We start from the raw sequence: 15,743 nt of genomic DNA on the forward strand, positions 1-15,743 counted from the left end.
AGCCTGACATTGGAAAGCCTAGAAACCTGAATTCTAGACCTAGTCTCCCAACAATCTTCCCATCCCCCTAGGAAGCTGGGAAGCCATTTGACTTGATTTCATTCTCTACAAAAGTGTTTGCCAGAGAGAGGGTATAAGAAGAGAGCAGTGAAACATCTCTACTTGCAATGGGACATGTGTGCGTGCTGAGTTGTGTCCGACTCTTTGCAACTTCACAGGTGATAGCCCACCAGGCTCCTCTGTCCATAGGATTTTCCAGGCGAGATTGCTGGAGTAGGTTGCCATTTCCTTTTCCAACTTGCAGTAGACATTATTGCAAATAAGTACTCCCATACTTCGATTCTAATTTGAAATTGTATCTGTGAAAATGAGCATTCCACCTTCCTAAGAATGGAATACGCTTCCACTTAGAGTCCTCACCAGATTCTTTAGTGCTGCTCTTGAGAAGCAATCTTTCATCATGTCTGGGGAACATGTTGTTCTGACCTGTTCTCAAAGATGTCTGTAGTGAGCAGTTTTGGAAGATAATGACTCTTGCTGGAGCAAAAGACAAGTTTTATTTATTGTTCCCTGTAATAATCTCTGCCTCCAGGGCAAAGTTTGGGTGGATTTACTTGCAGTCTATTATAAAAAATTGGGGATCCCTAAGCTTGGGGTCCATTCTAAAGATCAGTCCTGGGTGTTCTTTGGAAGGAATGATGCTAAAGCTGAAACTCCAGTACTTTGGCTACCTCACGCAAAGAGTTGACTCATTGGAAAAGACTCTGATGCTGGGAGGGATTGGGGGCAGGAGGAGAAGGGGACGACAGAGGATGAGATGGCTGGATGGCATCACTGACTCGATGGACGTGAGTTTGAGTGAACTCTGGTGATGGACAGGGAGGCCTGGCATGCTGCAATTCATGGGGTCGCAAAGAGTTGGACACGACTGAGCAACTGAACTAAACTGAAGCTTGGGGTTCCTCAGTGGTGACACAGAAGTACTGAGTTTACCGCCTCAGTCCCTGTGGAATGTAGGAGGCCAAAAGATGGATTCAGATGTGAAGCTCGTGCTGGTTGCTGTGTTGAGTAATAATAGAGTCCTCCATCTCTGATCCAGGAGTCTCCTACCTTTTCCCAGCATCCGTGAAAGTGTGGCAGGCTAACTCGTTAGCTTGTGAGTAAAATCTCGATTCTTCAAAGTTCTTAACACTGCTATTATAATGCCTGTCCTTCATTTTAAAATACTTCAGGAATGAGATGTGTGTGTGAGTCACAGGAAGTCATAGCTCAGGTGCAGGCTCCAGAGTGGAAACTCAGGGATACTAGTACACGTGTTGTTGTTGTTGTTGTTTTAATTTAAACGTCTTATTTTAAGTGAAAATCATAGTTGCTCAGTTGCATCCAACTCTTTGTGACCCCATGAACTGTAGCCCGCCAGGCTCCTCTGTCCATAGAATTCTCCAGGCAAGAATACCGGAGTGGGCGGCCATGCCTTCCTCCAGGGGATCTTCCCAATCCAGGGACTGAACCTGGGTCTCCTGCATTGCAGGCAGATTCTTTACAGTCTGAGCCACCAGGAAAGCCCTGGAGTATACTGGAGTATAACCTGCTGATTAACAACGTAAGGGTTTCAGGTGCACAACAAAGCGAACCCGGACATACATACACATGTATCCATTCTCTCCCAAACTCCTTTCCCATCCTGGCTGCCACACAACATTGAACAGAGTTCTCTGTGCTCTACAGTAGGTCCTTGTTGGTTATCCATTTTAAATACAGCAGTGTAGTACACATTTTGTTATCCATATCTTGACCAACACAAGAAGCCTCACCCATGGTCAGAAATGAATTTTTAAAGGTGAAATAGGTGTCTTATTAATGAGCATGATAAATTTTAAAAATGGACTCTTGTCAGTGAAATTAAAGGTATTTGAGATTGTGTTTTGGCTAAAAGAGATACTCTCTGTCTTTATATAAAAGGATTTAAACAGCCATCTAGGCACATAGTCCTTATTGTAAGTCTGAAAGATATCTAAAATATTTAACAACCAAAATGTCATAGGCCTGACTAATCCTAACTAAAATAAATGCTGGAGTAGGCTCCCGAGGGGCCTTGACCGGCCAAGCACCAGCCTTTTAATTCCTGGGAATGAGGCTAGGATTCCCTAGGGTTCTCAGGGGAGGGAGGGGACATTGGGGCACTTGGAGAACTTGGGGACAGTGGCTGTTTATGCATTAGTACCTGGATACATATTTTAGTATTTTTAACAATGAAAATAGAGCTTTCCTGGTGGTCTGGTGGTTAAGAAGCCAACTGCCAATGTAGGGAACATGGGTTCAGTTTCTGATCCAGGAAGATCCCACCTGCCTCGGAACAACTAAGCCCGTGAGCCACGATTACTGTGCCCACATGCCTAGGGCCCATACTCCACATCAAGAGAAACCACCGCAGTGAGAAGCCCACGCACCACAGTGAAGACCCAGTGCAGCCAAATATAAATAAAAGTTTAAAAAACAAAACATTGAGAACAGCTTTACTAAAACACTCTGCCACATCCACTCTGCCATAAGAAAGTCAGCCGAAGTCTGATCACCCGTAAGGACTCTGTTTCTTGTCTCTGGTTCAGAGGATTTTTAGTTACTTGTTGCCAGAAGGAACAAAATCCCTCCCTGAACCTTGCCTTTGCTTCCAGTGGTTCTTTGGTGCAAGATGGTAGCCCAGTCGCTTAAAACGATAGGGAGCTAGGATTTAACTAGCTCTCGGAACAGGTTGGTGAGCTGGTTTGTGCCTGCTTTTTGATAACTGTTTAATAAACATCTGTATGCGTCACAGGATGCGGTCTGAGACTTGCTTTCATTATAACTTGGAAATGAAGTTGTCGGACGGTAGCTATGCCTCACCGTCTCTCTCGCATTTTCAGTGGGGGTGGGTTGTAATTTACCAGGGTCTCAAGGTTGTGCTTGACCAAATTGGATTAAGCCCGTTCCCAAGGGCTACCTTACAAGCAAGGAGCGATCATCAAGGAAACCTTTTGGACCGAGGGCAGCTCCCCGAGATCAAAGGAGCCCTGGTTGCCACACATTTCCATTTCAGTGGATACAGAGACTATATGCAGAGGCTGCTCAGTGGCCGATGAAAGTGTGACAGGTGCGAACAGGGGAAGGGTAGATAAAAATGCTGTCAGGATGGAAACCAGCACCTCTTCTCCTGGGACTGTTGGAAAATTGGCCGCAGCCACAGGCCAAGCTGGGAAGCAGCAATTAGAGAGAGCCTGGGTCCTTTCACACTCTCTTTGGGGCCGGCCATGAGACAGAGGGGCTGAATTTCAGGTAGTTTCAGCCTTTATAAATAGCAGCTACAGACAGAAACCAAAGGATCATCTTTATCGCCTACACTGAATAAGGCCCCGCTGGTTATCTCCGCCACCCCCACGTGGAGATGGGATTCTGTGTCAGTTCACAGCGTGAACACAAAGACCAGCAGGTATACACACTCTGTGTATGGAGCCAGTGTGTGTGCCTTAGCGTCTTAACAGGGGCATTATCTCTAGTGGAACTTTTTAGGATGGATTCGGGGCTAAGGGGCAAGAATTAACAACAACTGTGCCAGCAGAGACTCTGCTAGCCAGACTGGACAACATGTCCACCATTTTTATGGGTAAATCATGCAACTATATAGCAACAAAACTATCCACCAACAGTTGGATACCGGGCCGTGGAACAGAGGTCCATCTGATGGGTGTGATCTTAAGGATTCAGATGCCGCTCCACTCTCCCTACTTTTCTGCCGCTTAAAGTGAAATTTAATCACATTTCCGAAGGCACCAGGATATTTTTATTTCTCTTGCTCTACCTCTGTATTGCAGGGACGCTGTGAAGGCAAGGCGTCTCTGCCTCTGCTTTCGTGGTTATGTGATTCTGGCAGGGATTTCAGGATAAGATGATGCAAGGCGCTGATATAGCGTAGAGTTTAGGAGGAAGGACCCTGGGTGGATCTGATGAGCACATGTGGTGTGGTACACAAGGGAAATCCCCTGAAACTCAGGTGTGAGTGGAAGTGAAGAAACATTGGTTCCCAGGTAGCCACACCCAGTAGTCACCTGGGTGTCTCGTTCTCAGATCTTCCAGTTTCTCTGATGGACCCATAATGTAGTATTTAAGATCTCCAGGGCTTCCCTGGTGGTCCAGTGGTTAAGAATCTGCCTGCCAATGCAGGGACACAGGTTTAGTCCCTTATCTGGCAGGATCCCACGGGCCATGGAGCAACTAAGCCCATGAGCTGCAACTGCTGAAGCCCAAGAGCTCTAGAGCGCAAGAGAAGCCACCACAGTGAGAAGCCTGTGAACTGCAGCCTAGAATAGACCCTGCCTGCCACAACTAGAGAAAGCCTGCACGCAGCAACGAAGACCCAGGAGACAAATAAAATTTTTAAAAAGTAAAATGAAAAATAAAATCTCCAGATGCTCAACAATTTTTTTTAAAAAGCTTACTGTCCAAATACACACTCTGATATTATAACTTACTAAGATTGCAGGAGGTATTAACAATAAAAATAATAGTAATAATCAGTTCAGTTCAGTCATTCAGTCATGTCCGACTCTTTGCGACCCCATGAACCACAGCACGCCAGGCCTCCCTGTCCATCACCAACCCCCAGAGTCCACTCACACTTATGTCCCTCGAGTCAGTGATGCCATCCAACCGTCTCATCCTCTGTCATCCCCTTCTCCTCCTGCCCTCAATCTTTCCAAGCATCAGGGTCTTTTCCAGTGAGTCAGCTCTTCACATCAGGTGGACAGAGTATTGGAGCTTCAGCTTCAACATCAGTCCTTCCAACGAACACCCAGGGCTGATCTCCTTTAGAATGGACTGGTTAAATTTCCTTGCTGTCCAAGGTACTCTCAATAGTCTTCTCCAACACCACAGTTCAAAAGCATCAATTCTTCTGCACTCAGCTTTATTTATAGTCCAACTCTCACATCCATACATGACTACTGGAAAAACCATAGCCTTGACTAGACAGACCTTTGTTGGCAAAGTAATGTCTCTGCTTTTTAATATGCTGTCTAGGTTGGTCATAACTTTCCTTCCAAGGAGTAAGCGTCTTTTAATTTCATGGCTGCAGTCACCATCTGCAGTGATTTTGGAGCCCAGAAAAATAAAGTCAGCCACTGTTTCCCCATCTATTTCCCATGAAGTGATGGGACCAGATGCCATGATCTTCGTTTTCTGAATGTTGAGCTTCAAGCCAACTTTTTCACTCTCCTCTTTCACTTTCATCAAGAGGCTCTTTAGTTCTTCACTTTCTGCCATAAGGGTTAGTAATAATAATAGCTAGTAATAGCTAGCTTTTCTCCCTGGGTGTGTAGTTTGGGCTGCTGTTCTGGGTGTGCTGCTTTTTCATGAGTTTGAGCATCTGTGCAAGTGTGGGACCTCCGAAAGGTACTTTCTGGTAAATCCCTGAGTTGATGATGACTAGCACTGTTTCCTTGGAGGAGGGAATGGGAACCCACTCCAGTATTCTTGCCTGAAGAAGCCCCATGGACAGAGGAACCTGCTGGGCTACAGTCCATGAGGTTGCAAAGAGTCAGACACGACTGAGCCACTCAGCACAGCACAGCACTGTTTCTATAGGAGGCAGTAAATAGTACCTGCGAGAACTCTTTTCTTCTTTGTTCCCCAGCTCCTCACCCTAAAGGTGAAGCTAAAAATGTTTCTATGGGAACAAGAGAGATAGAACAGAGCAAATTAAAATTATGGCTCTTTAATGAAATCTTTGTGGGAATCCAGAAGATAAATGCATGCCATTGGATAGAATAGAATCAATGTGTAACTCAGGAAGGGTTTTCCCCCTAAAATCTGAGACTCATAAAACATGAACTCATGTTTGAGTAGAGAGCTTACACAGCAGTCAATTACCCATCACATGCTTGTCTAGACAGCCCTTGCCTTCCTCCCACTCTGGCTACAGAATGAATGAAGATGTGCTGTAATTTACAAGGCTGGTATTTTCCTATCAAAATTGACTATAACATATCTCCTTAGACATGGTGCAATTTTGAGCGTTTTGCAGATACATATCTTTTCCAGAAAGTAAATCCCTGCTCCCTTGGACATGCAGGTTATGAAGAATACTTTAATGCTTAGCTTGAGTGTATCAGCTCTTACCAATGGACACATATACATTGCATTCTCTCTACATTCCTGGTTGCCTCCTTGGAGAAGACAGGGCAAACAAAGAAGGTGTGGAGTCTTTTAAGGATTTCTTGTCTCCTCTAATACGCTGAAGTGGCTCCAGTGTTCCACACTAGACCCTTGTACACTTAGGTATCCTATGTGTTTGGGCGGAAAGGGTATCATTCAACTCTCCAGAGAGTTCTAATCCAACTGTCCAGTCTCCTAAACCTAGAAATTAAGGGGCAGGAGAGGTAGAAAGATATAGTCAGCCTGGTTCATTAAGGTCCAGAGCAGCAGTTCTTGAGGAGAGAGACTGGGTCGGTTCACTGAGCTGCAGTTCTGGAGACCGAAGGCATCAAGGTGGGTGCTGCTGCCTGGGACGCTCTGTGTGCAGACTCCGTGCCCAGCCTTTGGGCTGGACTGGGTTCCACCATTGCACGTGCCTCCATACAATCTACTCTTTGGGGAATTACCCATGGGGAACCCCGTTCCTGAGATCTGCTTGTGAACAGCGCCCCCTGGAGCACATCTCAGGAAGTACAGTATAAGTGGGGCTCTGAAGTCGTGTCTAGGATGGGCTGTATCCTCAACATGGGTTATTGCCTGTGGTCACAAACAGAAACAAGCCAAGAGCTTTCAGAAGAACCCCACCTCACAAACTGTCTTCCCTCAGCCTTTTTACTTTTACATTTTTTGCCCAGCAATCAAGTTTGAGTTCTGCTTTTCTCTTTTCAGACACACGTGTTATTTTAACTACTTGGGGATTGGGGGCAGGAGGAGAAGGGGATGACAGAGGATGAGATGGCTGGATGGCTTCACTGACTGTATTGACATGAGTCTGAGTGAACTCCGGGAGTTGGTGATGGACAGGGAGGCCTGTTGTGCTGCAATTCATGGGGTCACAAAGAGTCAGACACGACTGAGAGACTGAACTGAACTGAACTGTTCCATTAAAAGTTTGAATCAAAGCTTTCGTATGTTTTAGGTCAAATGTTTAAACTCTATTTTTAAGGTGGGGGGGGCAACACTTCTGTTTGGTAACTTCACAAAAGAACACATGGATGCAGTACCATGACAGGTTCCTTTTGTTCTTGGTTTTCATGCGTAGGTAGACTAGATGGTCTGAATAGGAAGAGGTAGGAAAGAATTTATTCAAGAGGAAAAAGACTTCTCAAACTTCTGCACATGGTATTTAAGAACACAAAAGTTTTTTTCTCTGTCTACTGACCCTCCCACCTTCCTACCTTCGTTATTTGTACAGCAAAAGGGTTGAAATCTAATATGCCTGCTTCTTCTCTACACAAACTTTGCATTGACACCTTAACTTGATGAAAAGTTTAAAATATCACAGTGAAAGATGTCCTGCCTTGATAAATGAAGGCAGCTAGCTTATATACAAGGCTGGGAACTCAGCAGTGATCTGGTGAGGAGAGAAATAAGCTGGAAACCAGCAAGGCTCAAGTTCAAAGGCAGAGCACAGGCAGGCCGAGTACACAAGGGAGTTTAGTCAGCCTGCAGGACCAGCTGAAGGGTCCTGGTTTATGTTCAAATGAGCAGTACTGCGCACAGTAGGAGGTGCTGTGGCAAAGTTTCTGGGTGTTGAATGAGGATGGCCCAGTGGGCTCCCACCAGACTGCTAGTGGTTTGCAAGCAGAGAGGAACTGAAATGTGACCCATACCTGGAGCCCTTACTCAGCTACCCTAAGGCCAGGGCAGGTCAAAAACATCCACTTTGGGAGCATGTTTATGGTAAGTGATTGCTCAGGAAAAATCAATTATCTGAATTGATCAAGTAAATGTATTGGATCTCACTCCCCCTCATTCTCCAGGGGGATGAGGTCGCCAAGAGAGTGACAGATTGGTTCCGCTGGCTCCAAAATTGAGAATGCTAGATCTGTAAAATGCAAGCCTTTAATAACTAAAATAGTGCCAGGTAGACATAGGCATATGGAGTCTTCTAAGAATACTGGTAAATTCAAAGATGCACCATATAGCTTATTTCTGCACAACATGTAAGTTCTGGCAAAGACAAGGACTATCTGACAACTGGGGAAATTTTTAATATGGATATTCTTCCTAAAACATATCTGCGGAGAAGGCAATGGCACCCCACTCCAGTACTCTTGCCTGGAAAATCCCATGGATGGAGGAGCCTGGTAGGCTGCAGTCCATGGGGTCGCTAAGAGTCGGACACGACTAAGCGACTTCACTTTCACTTTTCACTTTCACACATTGGAGAAGGAAATGGCAACCCACTCCAGTGTTCTTGCCTGGAGAATCCCGGGAAGGGGGAGCCTGGTGGGCTGCCGTCTAAGGGGTCGCACAGAGTCGAACACGACTGAAGCGACTTAGCAGCAGCAGCAGCAGCAGCAAAACATATCTGAGCACAGGAAAAAGTTTTGGAGTTCAATTCAAGCTCCATCACTGATTTGAGATACTGGGCCATTGACTTATCTTGCATGCAGCACAGGGTCCTCATCTTCAAAATGGGAATGACAGATTTGTTTCTCTAATTTCCTGAAGGCATCATAGGCAAAAATGGTTACATGAGATGCTGCTTCTAAACTGTTTAGCACCTGCTTCACAGGCTGTCCACAACCGCTATTATATAATTGTTAATTTCAGATCTCTATTCTCAGCACTAATATTGTGTCTGATATCCACAAATGGGTATTTATTGTCTGCTGGGCTCCAGACATCATCACACTGAGCACTGGGATAAAGGGGCAGACAGGCAGTCACATGGTAGACACTAAAACAGTAATCAAACAACTGAATGAATAAATACAGCTCCTCGAAAGACGAACTGATCGTTGAAATTTCATTTTTATTTGTAGTAAGCAGGGTTATTTTTTTTACATTTATGTATTTATTTCTATGTCCTGTGCTCAGTCTCTTAGTCCTGTCTGACTCTTTGTGACCCTATGGACAGACTGTAGCCCACCAGGCTCTTCCGTCCATGGAATTTTCCAGGCAAGAATATTGAAGTGGGTTGCCATTTTCTTCTCCAGGGGATTTTGCCGACCCAGGGATCAAACCCTTGTCTCCGGAGTCTCCTGCATTGCAGAAGGATTCTTTACCACTGAGTCACCGGGGAAGACTCCTTATTTATATATATTAGGCTGCAGTAGGTCTTCGTTGTAGCATGCAGGATCTTTTTATTTATTTATTTTTTTTTCAGTTGTGACATATGGGATCTAGTTCCCTGACCAGGAATTGAATCTAGATTCCCTACATTGGGAGCACAGAGTCTTAGTCACTGAACCACCAGGAAAGTCCCAAGGCTGGGTTCTTTGTACCTGTTCTGTCCCTTACTAACAGAAGATGCACTAAAAACTAATTTGAAAGTGAAAAGTCGTTCAGTTGTGTCCGACTCTTTGCGACCCCATGGACTGTAGAATCCATGGAATTCTCTAGGCCAGAATACTGGAGTGGGTAGCCTTTCCCTTCTCAGGCGATCTTCCCAACCCAGGGACTGAACCCAGGTCTCCCACACTGAGGGCAGATTCTTTACCAGCTGAGCCACCAGGGAAACCCAAGAATACCGGAGTGGGTAGCCTATCCCTTCTCCAGTGCATCTTCCAGACCCACAAATTGTCTCCTGCATTGGAGGTAGATTCTTTACCAACTGAGCTGCCAATTTGAGACACCCTAAAAAAATCAGCCACACCACTCCCACCCACCTTCTCCCTGGGGCTGCCCTGGAACACAGCCAGGATACCTTTTCCCATTGAATGTGCAGGTGGCTGTGGTTTGCTGCTTTCTGTCCCATTAACCTCTATTTTATCTGTCGAGAATAGCATCCCCCATTGCTGAAAGCAGTGGTTTGCCAACCCAGTGGGCTTGGAGTCCTATTTGATGGAGCATTACAGAGAGCAAAAGGGAAAGTTTAAAGGGATTTGCTCCTCTAATTTCCTGAAAGGATCACAGACAAAGCTTGCCCTCTAGTAAAATGCTTTGTGTTTGCACTATAATAACAAGAATTTATTGCCACCACAGGGGAAAGGAGAGGCCAAGGAAAAATAGTCCCCCATTTCCTGGTTTTCCTTTGTTTCCATTACTACTCACAGACTACTGTGCTGTTTAAAGCATATAAACTTAAACAGCTGCTCTTTCCTAATAGCCTAATGTACTCAGAAAGACTTTTTCTATTACTGTAAAACACGTGCTAATTTCTTATTATTGAGCATGTGGGTTTTACTATGGAAGGACTCATGCTCAGGAAAAAGAAAAATCTTTCTTCTTTGAAGAAGTTCAAGATACATTTACATTGTTAGTTTCATGAAAAAAAAAATACACAGCAGACATATGTGTAGAATATACAAGGAATGGCTTCAAGAGAGTGCAATTGATGTGAGCGATACTTAAGAATCGGTCTTGCTAGAATATAAGTATTTGAAACCAAAGATGCTATCTATTTTGTTCCCCCTGGGGTCTCCTGTAACATTGTAACACACGGAGTGGGTGCTCAAGATTTACCTATGGATGAAGGCCATGGCACCCCACTCCAGTACTCTTGCCTGGAAAATCCCATGGACAGCGGAGCCTGGTAGGCTGCAATCCATGGGGTCGCTAAGAGTCGGACACGACTGAGTGACTTCCCTTTCACTTTTCATTTTCATTCATTGGAGAAGGAAATAGCAGCGCACTCCAGTGTTCTTGCCTGGAGAATCCCAGGGACGGGGGAGCCTGGTGGGCTTCTTTCTATGGGGTCGTACAGAGTCGGACAAGACTGAAGCGACTTAGCAGCAGCAGTTAACTATCTCAGCAACTGGCGTGCTGCAGTCCATGGGGTCGCAAAGAGTCAGACACGACTGAGCAACTGAACTGATTGTTGAATATCTCACATGTCTATATGCCAGCCTAGACAAACATTTGAAGAGGAAGTCTTCAGGCTTCTAGCTCTCAAACTCTGGAGGTGCTCACACCCAACCCCATCTCTTGCTTGCTTACACGAACAGTTGGCATCCCCATCTCTTACTTGAACACTTTGAAAAGTGTTGCTCAGTCGTGTCCGACTCTTTGCAACCTCATGGACTGTAGCCCACCAGGCTCCTCTGTCCATGATATTCTCCAGGCAAGAATACTGGAGTGGGTTGCCATTTCCTTCTCCAGGGGATCTTCCCAACCCAGGGACTGAACCCGCATATCCTGCATTGGCAGGTGGATTCTTTACCACTGAGTTACCTGGGAAACCCAAACAATACTTTAACAAGACCCAGATTTGCCTACGTTTCCCCATTACATTCCCATCCCCATGATGCAAATACACTCTTCCCTGGCCTCTAGCATTCATCTTTGGCTAACCCCTGCTCATCTGCCAGGTCTCACCTTAAATTTCACTTCTGCTTTAAGGCTCTCCATCACACAACCTCACTGTATAAAATTCCTTATGATTTGCTGTCTTAGCATCCTGGATGTTTTTTATTCAAAGCACATATCACAGTTATCATATAAATATCTGAGTTCATGTGTGCTAAGCCGTTTCAGTCGTGTCCAACTCTTTGTGACCCCATGGACTGTATGTAGCCCACCAAGCTCCCCTGTCCATGGGATTCTCCAGGCAAGAATACTGGAGTTGGTTGCTGTACCCTCCTCCAGGGGATCATCCCAACCCAGTGATCAAACCCACACCTCTTATGTCTCCTGCATTAGCAATAATACTCCCTTGATGAGATGATGGCTCCTTGATACTGGGAACTGTATTTATCATTTTCCAAAGTAGATTCCCAGCACCCAATGAGTCCTAGTTAGAGTGGTCACTTAAAAATATTTGTTGAATTAATGGATGAATGAGAGAAAGAAAGAAAGTGCGAAGAAGGGAATAAAGAATCAGGGGATGGATGACTTAGTGTTTCTTTAGATTTGTCTAAATTTTATTGACACATCTAGACCTTAGCATACTGATCTTGACCATTGTTTTGCTTCTCAAAAGATGAGTGTGTGTGTGTGTGTGTGTGTGTGTGTGGTGTATGTATTTTTATGTTTTTTAAGTTAGATTAAGGGTTGGCCATATTTCTATATAATCCAGAATACCAGAATAAATCCATATTGATTTAATAATGATTTACCTTATGAATTACCTAGCAAATGAAAGTCTGTATATCTGAAATAGAGGAATAATTTTCTTTTAAATCACACTGAATGTTAGTTGCTCATTTTGGATCTTAGCCAGTTACTAAATTTAAACCACAAACTGTGTAAACCATGCACATAAACTAGGATCTGCGTGTGGTTAGTAACAGTACTGTGTAACATCCACAAACACTTTCAACAGTGGCACACTTCTTAAGTACCTTTTGTGTTTTTTTTGTTGGCCTCACCCCGCCGCGTGTGGGATCTTAGTTCCATGAGCAGGCATGACCTGCAGTGGAGCTGTGAGTCTTCACCACTGCACTGCCAGGGAAGTCCCTTCTTAAGTACCTTTATCTGCTGCCCTACTTCTCCATTTTCATCTGATGGACAGTTGGTCTGATGAGTTGACTACGTTTTATAACACAAATAAGGAAGACTCCGTAAACATAGCAATTATTAGGAATGACACACACACCCTTATCAAGACAAGGAGTTAATTGGCCTCGGGAAGATGGTGGCTCAAGGAGGATGTGCTGAAGGCTCCATCCTGATTCTTGAGTCTTTCAGGGAAGGGCAGGACTTGGGTGGGTAGGTAGATAGGTGGGTGAGTTAAGCCTCCGACAGCCAAAGAAACTTCACAGAATCTTATCATGATAAAGGAAAATAAAAAGGATTGTGTTCCTTTGTTCTTGTCTGAAATCAGTGGTATATCTACTTTTCTATCCTACAGCATTGCTGTTATCGCCTATTAGTTACAGGAGGTTTTTTTTTTTTGGTAGATTCTTTCACTCTAGCATTATCTTTCAAATGGATCACCTCCTTAGAGTAGCCCCTTTGCAAAAGCTGTGTCTATATTTGGGACTGTATCTCTATTTTGAAGTTTTTTTCTAAGGTACCTCATTATGCATATGAGTTTGGGTGATTTAAATCAGAACTAATACCTTCATCTCTCCTATCCTGATGGCTGTTATTCCTCCTTTTCTTCAGCTGTGGGTATGAACAGCGCAGCTGGGGAGAATTGGTTTCTGTTCCTTAGCCAGCAGGAGACACAGGCCTTGAGGTCCTTCTGAAATGCAGACAACCACACTGGCTTTCTTCCATCTTGAGATAACTTTCAACCCTTATTATCATTCGAGTAAGACTGTATTTCTAAGGAGAATTTCAGTTTCACTTTGGTACACCAGGAGCCCACACCTGGGGAGAAATAACAGAGCCTCCTGTAGAATCAGCCTGACCTGTGCCTGCTTTCTCTCCTTCTCTTGTGTACCTAGGTAAGTGTGAAATCGGCTGGGCCTACTACTGCACAGGAGGAGGGGCTGCTGCCGCCATGCTGCTCTGCACATGGCTGGCTTGCTTCTCAGGCAAGAAACAGAAGCAGTACCCATACTGAGATGGAGCCGCCAAGCGCAGACAGAGGAGAACAAGGGCCACAGGGACCCCGAGGGACCGAAGCATCCAGCTACTCTCAGAAGGCGGAGGAGTGCTTCTAAACCATACGATGCAGATGAAATGAAACCCAAAGGAATCAGAAACATCTTACCACACGGAAGGGTTGTGCAGGACTTGCAAAAGCAATGTAGAGCATGGAATGATACAGAAAAATGGACCAAAGGCTAAAAATATTGCAGGGTGTTGGGTGTTTCTATTCCAGAGTATTGTTGATGTAGAACACATACACACACAGAACAAATCTATATATGCAAACAAGGTTTTTGGTTTTTTTTAGGATGATGACTCAGAGATCAAAAGGGCTAGTAGAAACAGTATTATGTTAGGAAGCAGGGTAACCCAAAAAGGTTCCCTGTAAGTCATGGCACTTTTGAAAGCACACGAGCATGTACAGACATACCCATGCAATCACATGCCCAAACGCAGACATTTCCGTGGTTGCACAGACTGTACAAGATGTTTAGTGGTGCATTACTCCTCTGTTTTCTTTTTAATACACATTTAAAATACAGTATTATCACTTTGTAAAGCATACATTAAACCTAATCAATGGACCAATAAGCCACTTTATCAGTATTTTGTATACCCTGCATAAACTCTTTATGCCCTCAACCTGTTTTCAGTGTTTATGCAGACCTTTAGAATTAAGCCTTTGTATTTCAATATTATTCAAAAAATATGCAATATTTCTCTGAGTAGTTTCTGCTGTGATATTCTTACGAAGTAAAGGGGCGACTTTGTGTCCACCATAGGAGAGAATTTGACGTGAGAGTAAGGAGAGACATTCTCCAGTCATTAGATCTGGTTTTCTTTCGTCCATTATTGTACTATGCTGTACCACATTTATTCCAATATTCATTTTGTAAAAAGTAAAAAGTGCTATTTTGTTTGTATTTGAAAAGCTCTGTGAATAAATTTTCTCTTTGATCAATAGCTCAGTGTGTCATAGAGTGTCATAATTCAGTTATGGGGTTTGCTTCTTAATTTCCTAAAGGTAGCCTTTCAACTCCAACACTTTTGTAAGTTTTTCATTTTATTTTTAGGCCTCCTATTCATTCACTCACTAGTCATCCAACCAGGCATTCTTCTTGGCACACAAGGTACTAACGGTAAAGTGAAAGTTGCTCAGTCATGTCCAACTCTCTGTGACCCCATAGACTGTAGCCCGCCAGGCTCCTCTGTCCATGAAATTCTCCAGGCAATTCTACTGGAGTGGGTAGCCATTCCCCTCTCCAGGGGATCTTCCCAACCCAGGGGTTGAACCCAGGTCTCCTGCATTGCAGGTGGATCCTTTACCGTCTGAGCCACCAGGGAAACCCAAGATTACTAGGGTGCGTAGCCTATGCCTTCTCCAGGGGATCTTCCCAACCCAAGAATCAAACCAGCATCTCCTGCATTGCAGGTGGATTCTCTACCAGCCGAGCTACCATTAAAGGTGAGTATGACATAATTCCTACTTTCAACCTAAATTCTTAGCTACCAGAATTCTAACTGAAGTACACTGCACTTCAATCATGATCAAATCCTTATGAGAGAAGAATTTCAAGTCTGTTTTAGATGAAGTTTGAGAATCTGGGCAATATTTAGAAGTGGTTGAAGGCAACAAAAACCAAGTCAAGCATGGTTCAGTCTCTGGATGACGACAGGGTGGTCTCAAGCTGACCGCGACGTGCTGCCCCTCCACTTTTATAAGGGGCTACCTTTCTTCGGTGCTTCTGTGCCAGGAGCAATGTCTTTCAGGCGTCTTGGCAATTTAGATCCTCTTAACCTCCTATTCCCAGCCTAAATCCTTGACTAGAGTGAAAGATCTGCACCCTTTGACTACCCCTTAAGAGAACCAACTCTTTCAAAAGCAAAGATTGGATGATGGGTATTCTTCTATTAGGCAACGCTGAGTAAGCATGAAATCCTTAAAACTCCTGGTTCAATTGGTTTCCAAATTATATATTGTTCATATTTGGAAACTGAACATTCTGTTTACACATATAAGTATATTTTTATTCTTTCAACGCATATTGAGCAATTTAACTTGAATATCCAAATATCACCCTTGCTTCTGG

General features: G+C 44.2%; 1 protein-coding gene across 2 annotated transcripts in view; it reads left to right on the forward strand.

The window, feature by feature from the left end:
- The window catches only part of LHFPL6 (LHFPL tetraspan subfamily member 6), a 234,106-nt gene extending 219,490 nt beyond the window's left edge, over positions 1-14,616 (forward strand). For both annotated transcript variants that reach the window (XM_070800163.1, XM_070800164.1), the window contains exon 4: positions 13,506-14,616. In XM_070800163.1, coding sequence (XP_070656264.1) covers positions 13,506-13,624 — 119 coding nt within the window. In that variant the 3' untranslated portion in view covers positions 13,625-14,616. The remainder of the gene's footprint in view (positions 1-13,505) is intronic.
- Positions 14,617-15,743: the final 1,127 nt, after the last annotated feature.

This window comes from Bos indicus, chromosome 12, assembly GCF_029378745.1.
Source record: "Bos indicus isolate NIAB-ARS_2022 breed Sahiwal x Tharparkar chromosome 12, NIAB-ARS_B.indTharparkar_mat_pri_1.0, whole genome shotgun sequence".
NCBI classification, from domain to species: domain Eukaryota; kingdom Metazoa; phylum Chordata; class Mammalia; order Artiodactyla; family Bovidae; genus Bos; species Bos indicus.